This window comes from Herpailurus yagouaroundi, unplaced genomic scaffold (genome assembly GCF_014898765.1).
Source record: "Herpailurus yagouaroundi ecotype Mexico unplaced genomic scaffold, PumYag 194, whole genome shotgun sequence".
Taxonomy (NCBI): Eukaryota; Metazoa; Chordata; class Mammalia; order Carnivora; family Felidae; genus Herpailurus; species Herpailurus yagouaroundi.
In genome coordinates this window covers 4,038,337-4,051,045 of record NW_024412425.1, presented here as the reverse complement: position 1 = coordinate 4,051,045, position 12,709 = coordinate 4,038,337, and the positions used below count along the sequence as shown (strand labels likewise).

The 12,709-nt window shown below is 57.6% G+C and overlaps 1 protein-coding gene across 3 annotated transcripts in view; it reads left to right on the top strand.

Moving 5' to 3' along the window:
• Positions 1–12,654, top strand: part of ARHGAP33 (Rho GTPase activating protein 33) — a 13,023-nt gene extending 369 nt beyond the window's left edge. Inside the window, exons 2-22 of one of the 3 annotated variants that reach the window (XM_040446069.1) lie at positions 1,745–1,842; positions 1,922–2,006; positions 2,360–2,440; positions 2,548–2,685; positions 3,110–3,202; positions 3,761–3,883; positions 3,972–4,049; positions 4,134–4,200; positions 4,283–4,342; positions 4,431–4,583; positions 4,673–4,775; positions 6,001–6,145; positions 6,226–6,308; positions 6,392–6,499; positions 7,838–7,983; positions 8,621–8,774; positions 8,859–9,004; positions 9,084–9,158; positions 10,232–10,906; positions 10,999–11,390; positions 11,484–12,654. In XM_040446069.1, the coding sequence (XP_040302003.1) occupies positions 1,745–1,842; positions 1,922–2,006; positions 2,360–2,440; positions 2,548–2,685; positions 3,110–3,202; positions 3,761–3,883; positions 3,972–4,049; positions 4,134–4,200; positions 4,283–4,342; positions 4,431–4,583; positions 4,673–4,775; positions 6,001–6,145; positions 6,226–6,308; positions 6,392–6,499; positions 7,838–7,983; positions 8,621–8,774; positions 8,859–9,004; positions 9,084–9,158; positions 10,232–10,906; positions 10,999–11,390; positions 11,484–12,269 (3,789 nt within the window). In that variant the 3' untranslated portion in view covers positions 12,270–12,654. Of the gene's footprint in view, positions 1–663; positions 683–1,744; positions 1,843–1,921; positions 2,007–2,359; positions 2,441–2,547; positions 2,686–3,109; positions 3,203–3,760; positions 3,884–3,971; positions 4,050–4,133; positions 4,201–4,282; positions 4,343–4,430; positions 4,584–4,672; positions 4,776–6,000; positions 6,146–6,225; positions 6,309–6,391; positions 6,500–7,837; positions 7,984–8,620; positions 8,775–8,858; positions 9,005–9,083; positions 9,159–10,231; positions 10,907–10,998 lie in introns of those variants that run through there. The other 2 variants (XM_040446068.1, XM_040446067.1) reach the window with 2 other exon arrangements.
• The last annotated feature ends 55 nt before the right edge of the window (positions 12,655–12,709 follow it).

Here is a 12,709-nt window from a genome sequence, read left to right as displayed (position 1 = left end):
CTTACCCCAGCCCCGCCCCCTCAGTGCTCATCCCCTTCCATGTCCTGGATGGAGGTGACAGTGGCCGAGGACCCAGGCTTGGGGGGGAGGGGCTAGTCCCGGGAAGGACCCGCACCACGAAGTGGCCCCCGCAGGGGCCTGCTGAAGCTTCCCGGGTCCTTCGCCAGTCCCCATCCCAGAGCCATCCTCAGCTTCCTCTCCCCACCTCCACCCTTTTCTGACTAGCCCACTCCCCCTCCTACCACCAGCCCCCTTCGCGTTCTTGAGCCCCACCCCCACCCGGCTCCATCCTCCGCCTGACCCTTTTCTTCTCTTTCTCTTCCATCTCATTCCGTTCTGTTTCCTCTCAATCTGCGCTCCCTTACCCCCCATCAGCCTGAACCTTTACCTCATCCTCTCCAGCGTCTCCCCTCTCCTTACTTCACCCCAACCCCAAACCAGCAGTGTACCTCTTGCTAGATCCTTGGGTCCTTCTCCATCTTCTTGTCCTCACCCTCCCTCCCCCACCATCTCCCTCTCCCACCATGCTGCTTCTGCTCATTCATCCATTCATTCTCTCATTCGCTCATTTAACAGACATTCCCTGATACCTCCGGGCAGACCCCATGTTCCACGTGCAAAGAGATTCAGAGCTCATCCTGCTTTGAGGAGCTTTCTGAGCTGGAGGGGGACAGACCTGAGGGTGAGACCCAAGGATGAACTTGGGGTCTCAGGGATATGAAGGAAGGAGAGGCTAGAGCCCAGCCTGGAAAATCCCTATCTGGCAGCTGGTTAATTTATTTGTCAGGTTTTACTTGGTTCCTGCTGTGTAACTGGACACTGGGACCCACAGAGGAATCAGGCAACCTTCCCTGTGAGAAGCATCAATTCTGTGCCCAGCTATGTGCTGGAGTCCCTGATCCTGGGGAAGTCACAGTCCAATGGGGGAGATGGGCTTGTCACCAGTGACATCTCAGAGTGCTCAGGGCTGGAATGGGGATAGAGGAGTCTAGAAGAGGAGGCTGACACAGCCTGGGTCAAGAGGACAGAATGAGAGTTGAGACCTGAGGCATGAGGAGGAGTGAACCTACTGAAAGAATTAGGAAGAGTGTCCCATGCAGAGAGAACAATCTTTGCAAAGGCCTAGGAGGAAATGAGAAGGTCGTGCTTTTGTTGGACTCTAAAGTGTGAGCCCTGAGAGTAGAGGCCATTTGGGGGGAAGGCTGGGCTGGAGTGGTAAAGAGAGACCTGAGAATTCAGAGTTTATCTTGAAGATAACAGGGAGCCATTGAAGGTCTATGATCTATGGAGAGACAGAGGTAGATCTGTGTGGTAAGAAAATTATACCAGCACTTGCTAGGAAGAAGCGAGCAGGAGGGAAGAGGTTAGAAGCAGGAAGATTGATAAGATGGGAGCTATGATTGTCCAGACATCAGTGAAAGGTGTGGACAGGCACATAGGGGAGATGACTATACTCCGCAGGGGCTAAAGGAGGGCTTTAAACAGGGAGAGATGGTACCAGCGTGCGCTCTCCTTCCCTCACCCTCAGTCCCTTTTCTTCCAGCCCCCCACCCCAGACCACCCACAAAGAAACAGGCCTACCCTCAATTGCCTTCACCTCCCCCTGACCTACCCTTCTGCTCCATGCTCAGGGCAGCCTGTGAAGCAATTCGGGCCTCTGGGCCCAGGCTCACAGATAACAATGCTCCCGTTGTCTCTCTGCTCCCATCTCTGGAGGCCTCTGATTCTTCTTTCTGTTCTACAGGCTCGCAGCACTGACAGCCTGGATGGCCCAGGGGAAGGCTCAGTGCAGCCTCTGCCCCACACTGGGGGGCCTAGTGTGAAGGGGAAGCCTGGGAAAAGGTGAGAGGTGAGGGTGAGGCTCAGCTTAGGAGGGGGGCCAAGCACAGGAGCCACTAGTGATGTGTCACCTGTCCCCCAGGCTCTCGGCTCCTCGAGGTCCCTTCCCTCGGCTGGCTGACTGTGCCCATTTCCACTATGAGAATGTTGACTTTGGCCATATTCAGGTATGGGGGCTTTGCACCCAGGTGGGAGGGTGAGATCCTACCCAACCTTGAAGCAATATCAGCCACTTTACCCCTGAAGCCTATCTCAGGAATAGCTGAGCAGTCGCTGGCAGGAGGTGCAGGGTGGAAGAGGAGAACTGTTCATTCATTTGTTCGTTTCTTTATTCATTCACCTAACTTTTGTTAGGTGTACGCACTGTGCCAGGGCCCTGTACTCTGAGACATCAGCGGGACCTTCCCTTAGGGAGCCCCAGGCAGGGGACACAGATCCATTTCTAGATAGTGCTAACCTGGGAATGTCAGGACTGGGACAAAAGTGAGGCCCTTACCTGAGCCTTTATTTCCCACTATAGCTCCTGCTGTCTCCAGAGCGTGAAGGCCCCAGCTTCTCTGGAGAGAATGAGCTGGTGTTTGGGGTACAGGTGACCTGCCAGGTGAGGCCACCCCTCCTCTCATCTAGCCTGACAGACTGGTCTTCGTGGTCTACACTGGCTCAGTATAATAGGACTACTGCCCCTTTCTGTCCCTCCTGCTCCCTCAGGGCCGTTCGTGGCCAGTTCTGCGCAGCTACGATGACTTCCGTTCCCTGGATGCCCACCTACACCGGTGCATATTTGACAGGAGGTTCTCCTGCCTCCCAGAGCTTCCCCCACCCCCAGAGGGTGCCAGGGCTGCCCAGGTAAACTGTTTATGGTCCCAGCCTCAGCTATGGTGTGTCCTCATAAGCACTGTGTGAAACCATCAAGGGAGGATAGTTAAATATTTAAACACTGGTATGGCCCAAGTTCCAACCAATCAGAATGGAGAGGCCCAGAATAAAACTGCAGCAAGGTTCTGGAGGCTTCTTTCAGCTTTAGGATCATGGGAGTTCCAGGGGATTTGGTGGGAGAGTCGGCATGGCCAGACCAATGGGGGCACACAGGAGCTTGGCATAGCCTATTTACTAACTGATATGAAAATATTTCAGTGCTTACCAGTGGAGCAGCACCCATGCATTCAGGCTGAGTTTCAGCCCTGCCTAGAGGTGAGCTAGGGCAGTATAGGAGGGCAGTGACTCTCTCAAGTTCCCCTCACAAAAGCCCATCCTGACAACCTGCCCCCAGATGCTGGTACCACTGCTGCTACAATACCTGGAGACCCTGTCAGGACTGGTGGACAGTAACCTCAACTGTGGGCCTGTGCTCACCTGGATGGAGGTAGGCCCGGGAAAGGGGACTTGGGGTGGGGAGTGAGTGAGGGATGTCTGAGGAGTGAGAACCAGCCGGAGAGAGTGTGTGGGCACACCAAAGAAACGAGCCAGAGTGGAGGAGGCACTGATATTTCAGTGTCTGTGTGGGCACATGCCTGTGAGAGAGAATGAGTGTGTGTGTGTGTGTGTGTGTGTGTGTGTGTGTGTGTTAGAGGCATTGGACTATGGGGATGTGAGGATTTCAAGATATATCAGTTAGAAACTCACAGAACTCTGTAACTCACAGAACACTTGGCCAACAGTGGCTTAAACCAGTCGGTTTTTAGATACCAAATGTGCAGTGTCATGGAGGATGAAGGTGCAGGGGTATCCTGGGACATGAGAGGAAGGAGGGGCTTTGTTGGGTAGGGGCAAGAATTTAGCTCTTTGACCGATAGCTCTGACTGACAAAGGCTTTTAGGTAGGGGACAGGTAGTGAGCTCCATTGGACATGGAGGAACCTCCTCTGCCTTTATTATCTTCTTCTGGCCTCTCCCTGCACATCCCTCTCCCCGCACCATCTCAGCTGGACAACCATGGCCGGCGACTGCTCCTCAGTGAGGAAGCCTCCCTTAACATCCCTGCGGTGGCCGCTGCCCATGTAATAAAACGGTACACAGCCCAGGCACCAGACGAGCTGTCGTTCGAGGTGAGGCTGTGGGGAAGCAGACTCCACCTGGGCTCCCCACTTCCCCTGTCCCTTCTGACCCTCCCTCCAATTACCTTCCCACTCTCAGGTGGGAGACATTGTCTCAGTGATCGACATGCCACCCACTGAGGATCGGAGCTGGTGGAGGGGCAAGCGAGGCTTCCAGGTGAGCCTGGCTTGGGGTGGACAAGTGAGGCAGGGCACTGTGCCAGGTAGGGTGGCCTACTCGCTGACCCCAAACCCTCTTCAGGTCGGTTTCTTCCCCAGTGAGTGTGTGGAGTTGTTCACAGAGCGGCCTGGCCCAGGACTAAAGGGGGGTAAGTGCCAGGGGCAAAATGTGGAGGCCTCCCTGCATCCTTTGCTTGCCATCCATTCTCTCCACCTACTGTTCACCCACAGATGCCGATGGTCCCCCGTGTGGTGTCCCAACTCCCCAGGGTGTCTCCTCTCTGACCTCAGGTAATGGGAACAAGGGGCCAGGCCCCTGCCCCCCACCATAAGATCAGTGGCTGCACTGACCCTGTGTGGCCTGCCTTTACCCCCACAGCTGTGCCCCGGCCACGTGGGAAGCTGGCTGGCCTCCTCCGAACATTCATGCGCTCCCGCCCTTCTCGGCAGCGGCTACGGCAGCGGGGCATCCTGAGGCAGAGGGTGTTTGGCTGTGACCTTGGAGAGCATCTCAGCAATTCAGGCCAGGATGGTGAGGACAGGCCCTATGTCTCCCTGCCCAGCCCTCTCCTCCCACCCTGGTTGCAACCTGCCTAGACCTGAGCCCCTGCTTTTCCCCAGTGCCCCAGGTGCTTCGCTGCTGCTCTGAGTTTATTGAGGCCCATGGGGTGGTGGATGGAATCTACCGGCTCTCAGGAGTGTCATCCAACATCCAGAGGCTACGGTGAGGGCCCTCCACCAAGCCCTTCCTTCCACAAACTCCTACTGAGCATCATCTCTGTTTCAGGCCCTGTGCCATGTGCTGGGGACATAGAGTTATCAGGGGGGTTAGGAGGGCTTAGAGTGGGGTTGGACTGGGGCTGGGGGCAAAGAGGTCTTCCTTGAGGAAGTGATACCCACACTGAGACCTGAAAGGCAAGAGCAGAATAAGCATTGGAAGCAAAGAGATCAACCTTCATTGAGTACCTGCCACATGCCAAGCATGAGGCACTGGGGACACAGTGGTGGATGAGAGACAACCAGAGATTCCTGCCCTCATGGGGTTCACATACTAGAGGGAGAGACAAACAAGGAAATGAGAGTGTGTACTAGCAGGTGACAAGTACTATGGAGAAAAATAGAATGGGGTGGGGAGGCTCATAATAAGTTGGGGAGGGGTATTGCAGTTTTATATAGGGTGGGCAGAGAAGGCCGCCTGGGAGAGAGCTTGCTCTGGTGGAGGTGAGGGAGTGAGCTGTGTGGACGTGCTGGGATGAACATTCACCATGGAGGGAACAGTTAGTGCAAGGGAAAGCGACAGGGGGTCATGTCCCGGAAGGAAATGGGGGCAGAGCATACAGGGCCTTTTTGATGACTGTTAGGATTTTGCCTTTTACTCAGAATAAGGGGGTAACCACAGAAGGGTTCTGAGCTGAGGAGGGACAGCATGTGGAAGAGTCTAAGGGGAAGCAGTGAGCCACGAGCACTGGGGCTGACAGGAGGCATGAGGTGTCGGTGTGGAGCCTGAGACTCTGAGAGACAGGCATGAGGTCACATGATAGGATGTTTACCCAAGAGCAGTGGGACATCACCAGAGAGTGGTGAGCAGGGGCTATTGGGATTTGGGCCACGTTTTTCAGTGACCTCCAGAAGCCAGGAGAATGACAGCTTTGTGGAAGGAGCATGGTCACACTCTGGATTCAGATAGCCTTGGGTACCCACAGCAGGGGCATCTCCCACCTGAGCCTCAGTGTCCTTGCTGTCAAATGAGGCATGCTCTCTGGGGCACACAGAGTTGTTGCGAGGGGGGTGGGGGGGAGGCGGTCAGTAAGGTTCTGCCTCTGAAGAGCCCAGCACAGGATCCGTGTGCGTGCACCTATGTGTGGCCACTTTGGGAAGTGGGGGAAGAACATGGCCAGGTGGTTTGGCTCTGACCTGAATCTTTCTCCTCTTTGACCTGGTGGCCTCAGGCATGAGTTTGACAGTGAGAGGATCCCTGAACTGTCTGGCCCCGCCTTTCTGCAGGACATCCACAGTGTGTCCTCCCTTTGCAAGCTGTACTTCCGGGAGCTGCCGAACCCCTTGCTCACATACCAGCTCTATGGGAAGTTCAGTGTGAGTAAGGGAGCTGGCAAGGTTGGAGGGTGCTGGGATGCATCTGGCCCAGCCCCCATCATGCTTGTGCATAATCTCAGGAAGCCATGTCAGTGCCTGGGGAGGAGGAACGCCTGGTGCGTGTCCACGACGTCATCCAACAGCTGCCCCCACCACACTACAGGTAAACCAGGAGGGGCAGGAAGGGCTGTGGTGGGGTCCCAAGGGAGTTGAGGCTCAGGTGTCCTCCTCCACTCTCACCCCCAGAACCCTGGAGTACCTGCTGAGGCACTTGGCCCGCATGGCAAGACACAGCGCCAACACCAGCATGCATGCCCGCAACCTGGCCATTGTCTGGGCACCCAATCTGCTACGGTAAGCTGGCAACTCACCAGCCTGCCCCCTCAGCCTTCTCCACTAGCTGGGCCTCAAGATGTCCCCCACACCCAGAACCCAACTTTTGCTCTCATTCATTTCATTCAACACATATTTCTTGAGTACCTTCTGTGTGCCAGTTCCTTTCCTCAGCACTGGGACACAGTAGTGAGCAAAATCCTGTGCTCCTAAGTCCACATTTTCATGGGGGAGATGAACAATGAACCATCAACAAGAAAAATAGAGACTATGGTCTGATAGTGATGAGTACCAAGGAGAAAGATTACAAAGCAGGGAAGGGAGATGCACAGGGTCATGGTATTTTGAGATTTTTAGAGTGGCAGGGAAGGCTTCAGCAAGAAGCTTCTGTGGCCAGTAGCAGCATGAGCCACAGAAGATTTGATGGTGACCAAGACAGGCAAGCTCTCTGTCCCAAATAAAATAGGTGGTACATCAGATGGTGGATACAAGAACTATGAGGACAAAGAAACAAAAAGAGAAGGCAGCTTACAATTTTAAATAAAGTGGGTGGGGAAGACTCCACGGAGAAGGTAACATTTAAGAACTTTGGAAGGTGAGGGAGGGACACATGTGGATATCTGGGGAAGAACAAACCAGACCGAGGGACCAAAAGTGCCAATGTCTGGAGGCTGGGAAGGTGCCTGGTGTGCTGGAGGACCAGCGGGGAGGCCAGTGTGGCTGGAGCCCAGTGAGCAAGGGAGGGAGGGGTTGAGGGGGAGGAGATGGTGAGGTCAGAGATGCCAGGGGACCAGACAGAGGAATGACCTATGATTTGTGGGTCATGGTGAGGACAGACTTTACCAGGACAGGGGTGCAGCCAGGGGAGGGCTCTGAGCCCGGAGGGCCTTGACCCAGCATGGAGGGGCTCCCTCTGGCTGCAGAGGGGAGCAGACTGCAGAGGGCAGAACACAGAATGGAGGGGGAGGGGGCAGGGAGGCAGGGAGGAGCTGTGGTGTCTGGGATGGGAAGGGTAGAGGCCAGGCCAGGCGTGGGGACAGTGGGGAAGAGTTTAGATTCTGGAGAGATTTTGTGGGTGGAGCAGGGAGGATTTCTGAGAGATTGGATGTGAGTGTGAGGCAAAGAGGGGGATCAGGAACAATACCCGGAGGTGTTTGGCCTGAGCATTGACTGAGCTGCAGACAGGGAGGAAGGAGGTTTGGGGGAAGGTTGAGAACCCAATGCTAGATGTGATCACTTGGGGAAGGTCAGAGGTGTTAGATGACAGTCATTTCTTCCATTGGCTCCCCATTTTGGGTAGCTAAAATCCACCAGCTGGAGCTTAAAGCACCTGGCCTCCCTCCCTCTCCTCCCACCCAGGTCCATGGAACTGGAGTCAGTGGGGCTGGGTGGGGCAGCAGCCTTCAGGGAGGTTCGGGTGCAGTCTGTGGTGGTGGAATTCCTGCTCACCCACGTGGATGTCCTGTTTAGCGACACCTTCTCCTCTGCTGGCCTCGACCCTGCAGGTACGCCCATCTCACCCGCTCATGTCCTGGCTACTGCCCCCTCATTGTTAGGGCTGCAGTGGGAGGGCAGGTGGGCTCCCAGCCCTATCCCTACCCCACTGAAGGTGGACCTCCCTCCTGGCTCCTTGAGGACCCCGCCCCGGCCTCTCCCTCCCCTCCCCCCCCCCTTCTCATTTCAGCTCCTACGCTCAGGATCCCCACTTCTTGGCCCGGACATCGTTCTTCCTTCACCCCTTGTAGCTCCTGGGGGCTCTTGGGGCCATGGGTCCATCTGGGAGGAGGTGGGAGGTCCCCAGATTTGACCCCGCCCTGGCCCCACCCAGACTCCCCGCCCAACCCGGGACCCCAGCCCAATCAGGATTCAGCACGTCGGAGGGCCCACTGGCCCGAGGTAACTGAAGCCAGAGCCGCTGCCCTCGCTGGCTGCCGGGAGCTGCCTCCTCATCAGCTCGTTCTGCCTCACTCCTCCTCACCTGCCTGCTGCCCACCCATTCCCGCCTGATCCGCCCTGGCCCCCTGCCTTGCCAGCCCGGGTGGGCACGCTGCGGGGCCGGGGCTTGGGCTGTAGCGCTTGGCTTTGCCCGTGGCCTTGAATGGCACCCTGAGCTGACAGCTGCCCCCTTTCCCAATTCCCTAGGCCGCTGCCTCCTCCCCAGGCCCAAGTCACTTGCGGGCAGCGGCCCCTCCACTCGCCTGCTGACGCTGGAGGAAGCCCAGGCTCGCACCCAGGGCCGTCTGGGGACACCCACGGAGCCCATAACTCCCAAGGCCCCAGCTTCACCTGTGGAGAGGTGAGTGGAATGCTAGGGGAGCATAGGATCAGCCTGGAGGCCCCAGATCCTCAAACTGCCTCCTGTGTCTCATGCAAACCCCAGGAGGAAAAGGGAGAGAGGCGAGAAACAGCGAAAGCCAGGGGGGAGCAGCTGGAAGACCTTCTTTGCCCTGGGCCGGGGCCCCAGCATCCCCCGAAAGAAACCTCTACCCTGGCTGGGGGGCACCCGTGCCCCACCGCAGCCTTCAGGTCAGAGGCCGGCAGTGGGCGGTGGTGGTAGGGGGAGGCACTCTGAAGTGCCCTGTGACCATTGTACCTCTCCTAGCAGGTGGCCGACCTGACACCGTCACGCTGAGATCTGCCAAAAGCGAGGAGTCTCTGTCATCACAGGCCAGCGGAGCTGGTGAGCACAGGGTGGCTCATGCCTGTGCCCAGGTGGAACTGGGAGGGCCGGGGGCCCTGAGGTGGCCTCTAAATGTGCTTCAAATTTGGTGGGTTGGGTTTTTTTTTTTTCCTTAATCTGGACATTAGGTACAATGAATTGGATAAAGCATCACCCTTGGTTCATGATGTACTGTGATCATTGGTTCAGGCAGGGTCCTTTCAAACAGTCTTCTATGCATTCCTGTTGAAAAACAAATCTAGATAATAAAATGAACACCCATGAACCCACTGGCCAGAACTAAAAGAGCCCCACGACCTTACCTGCAAGCTTCTCCCCTCGCATCTGCTGCCTCCCCACCAGAGGTGCCCTCAAGACTTGATGGTCAGCATCCCCTTGCTCTAAGGTCTCCTCACCTGTAGGTGTCTGCACAAATAACATACAGCACAGTCCTAGTGGCTTTGGATCTTTAAAGGTATCCTAAGAAAGGGGGTATGCTGTTGGATGAGGAACTTCACTTTTCACTCACTGCCACCCATGTGGCCAAGTGTAGCCCAGGCTCGTTCCTCTCAGCTGCTCTCTGGTAGCCGTGTGTGGATGTCCCATCCAGAGCTGCATGTCCGTCCCACTCCCGATGGGTTGAGGGGGCTCTGGTGAGCAATCTCTGCCATGCCCCACACTCTGGTGAGAGCGCTGCACGTACCCAGGAGTGGATGGAGGTGCATGCTGTAGGGTATGTTCATGTCCAACTGTACATGAGAAGGCCCACTTGTTTTCCAAATATGGCTGCCCCAGTCTGCACTCCCTCCAGCTACCTGTGAGATCCCATTGGTCTCATGCTCACAAGCTATGTGGTTGTCAGACTTCGTTCTTGCCTTTGGGTCTGGAATGGTTCTCCTCATGGCCTTGCCATTTATTTCCTTTATCACTGTGAGTCTGAACAGCTCTCCCTGGATTCGCAGCCATTGTGACCCTATCCAGGGAAGTGCCTCTTCGCGTTCCTCCACCAACCCACTGGGCTGTGTGCCCTATTCTCACTGATGTATTGGTACGTAAAGTTCTGGCCCTTGACACCAAACTGTCCCCTCTTCCAGGCCTCCAGAGGCTGCACAGGCTACGGCGACCCCACTCCAGCAGCGATGCTTTCCCTGTGGGCCCAGCACCTGCTGGCTCCTGCGAGAGCCTGTCCTCCTCCTCTTCCTCCTCTGAATCCTCCTCCTCTTCTGAGTCCTCGTCATCTGGATCCTCAGCAGCTGGGCTGGGGGCACTCTCTGGCTCCCCTTCACACCGAACCTCAGCCTGGCTAGATGATGGTGACGAGCTGGACTTCAGCCCACCCCGCTGCCTGGAGGGGCTCCGGGGGCTCGACTTTGATCCCCTGACCTTTCGCTGCAGCAGCCCCACACCAGGGGACCCTGCACCTCCTGCCAGCCCAGCACCCCCAGCCCCTGCCTCTGCCTTCCCACCCAGGGTGACCCCCCAGGCCCTCTCACCCCGTGGGACCACCAACCCTGCCTCGCCCACCGCCCTGGACATCTCAGAGCCCCTAGCTGTATCAGTGCCACCTGCTGTCCTGGAGCTGCTGGGGGCTGGGGGAACACCTGCCTCAGTCACCCCAACGCCAGCCCTCAGCCCCAACCCAGGCCTGCGGCCCCATCTCATCCCCTTGCTGCTGCGTGGAGCCGAGGCCCAGCTGAGTGACACCTGCCAACAGGAGATCTGCAGCAAGCTGTCACTGCCTGGTCCCCGGGGGCCCCAAGGCCAGCACGGTGAGTCCTGCTCAGCCTACCCTACACCCTCATAGACCCAGAAGCTGCACCCAAGACCTGCCTGACTCCTCTTCCCATTCCTCTCTGTGTAGGTCCTGGTACGGATTCTCCGCTGCTGCCCCCACCCCTGTCCCTCCTGCGCCCTGGGGGAGCCCCGCCCCCACCCCCCAAGAACCCAGCACGCCTCATGGCCCTGGCCCTGGCTGAGCGGGCTCAGCAGGTGGCCCAGAGACAGAGCCAACAGGAGCATGGGAGCACCCCTTCTGCTCCCCACTCCCCTTTCCACCGCTCACTGTCACTGGAGGTGGGCGGTGAGCCCCCAGGGACCTCAGGGGTTGGGCCAGCCCCCAACTCCCTAGCCCACCCGGGTGCCTGGGTTCCTGGACCCCCACCTTCCCTACCAAGGCAACAAAGTGACGGGAGCCTGGTGAGGAGCCAGCGTCCCCCAGGGACCTCAAGGAGGGGACTCCGAGGCCCTTCCCAGGTCAGTGCCCAGCTCAGGACAAGTGGGGGATGCAGGGGGTGTGGAGATGAGCCAGAGACAGCAGCTCAGTTCCTGTATTCTGTCCCCACACAGGTTCCTACTCCTGGCTTCTTCTCTTCGGCCCCCCGGGAGTGCCTGCCACCCTTCCTTGGGGTCCCTAAACCAGGCTTGTACTCCCTGGGTTCCCCATCCTACCAGCCCAGCTCCCCAGCCCCGGTCTGGAGGAGCCCCCTAGGTCCGCCTGCACCACTTGATAGGGGAGAGAACCTGTACTATGAAATCGAGACAGGTGAGGGATCCCCCTACTCTGGCCCCACTCGGTCCTGGAGTCCCTTTCGTTCTATGCCCCCAGATAGGCTCAATGCCTCATACGGCCTGCTTGGTCAGTCACCACCACTCCACAGGTCCCCCGACTTCCTGCTCAGCTACCCACCACCCCCCTCCTGCTTTCCCCATGACCACCTTGGCTACTCAGCCTCCCAGCATCCTGCCCGGCGCCCTACCCGGCCTGAGCCCCTCTATGTCAACCTAGCTCTGGGGCCCAGGGGTCCCTCACCCGCATCTTCCAGCTCCTCCTCCCCTCCTGCCCACCCCCGTAGCCGTTCAGATCCTGGCCCCCCAGCCCCCCGCCTCCCCCAGAAACAGCGGGCCCCCTGGGGCCCCCACACCCCTCACAGGGTGCCTGGGCCCTGGGGCCCTCCAGAGCCTCTTCTGCTGTATAGGGCAGCCCCACCAGCCTACGGGAGGGGGGGTGAACACCACCGAGGATCCTTGTACAGGAATGGGGGGCAAGGAAGGGAGGGGGCTGGTCCCCCACCCCCCTACCCCACTCCCAGCTGGTCCCTCCATTCTGAGGGTCAGACCCGAAGCTACTGCTGAGCCACAGCTGGGGGAAACCTTCTTCCTTTCCCTTCCCCCTCACTGATCTTGGCCCAATCCAATCCCTTGTTTTGTATTTTCTTGAGCTCCTGACCCCTACCCTTGGTTTCTAACTTTGTAACTTGTTTCTGATGTGGGTCCCTAACCTGTTATAGCTTTCCTACCCTGGGCCGAAGGGCACACCCATCCCCCCACTGTCCTCCCATCCTGGGGGCTCTCGCACAAATCTGAGGGCTAGGCTAACAGCCTGTCTTCCCTCTCCCTTCAGGAGCCCCCAGCTTGTCCTGCCCTGTGCACAGGGGGTTGGGGAACAGCTCCTGCCCATCTCCCCCCACACACCCCCACTAAACCATCTGATAAAATTAATAAAAATGGTGAAAACATGGCTGCTAGTGTCATGCTGGAGCCAGATGCAGTGAACAAAGAGGCAGAGACAGATA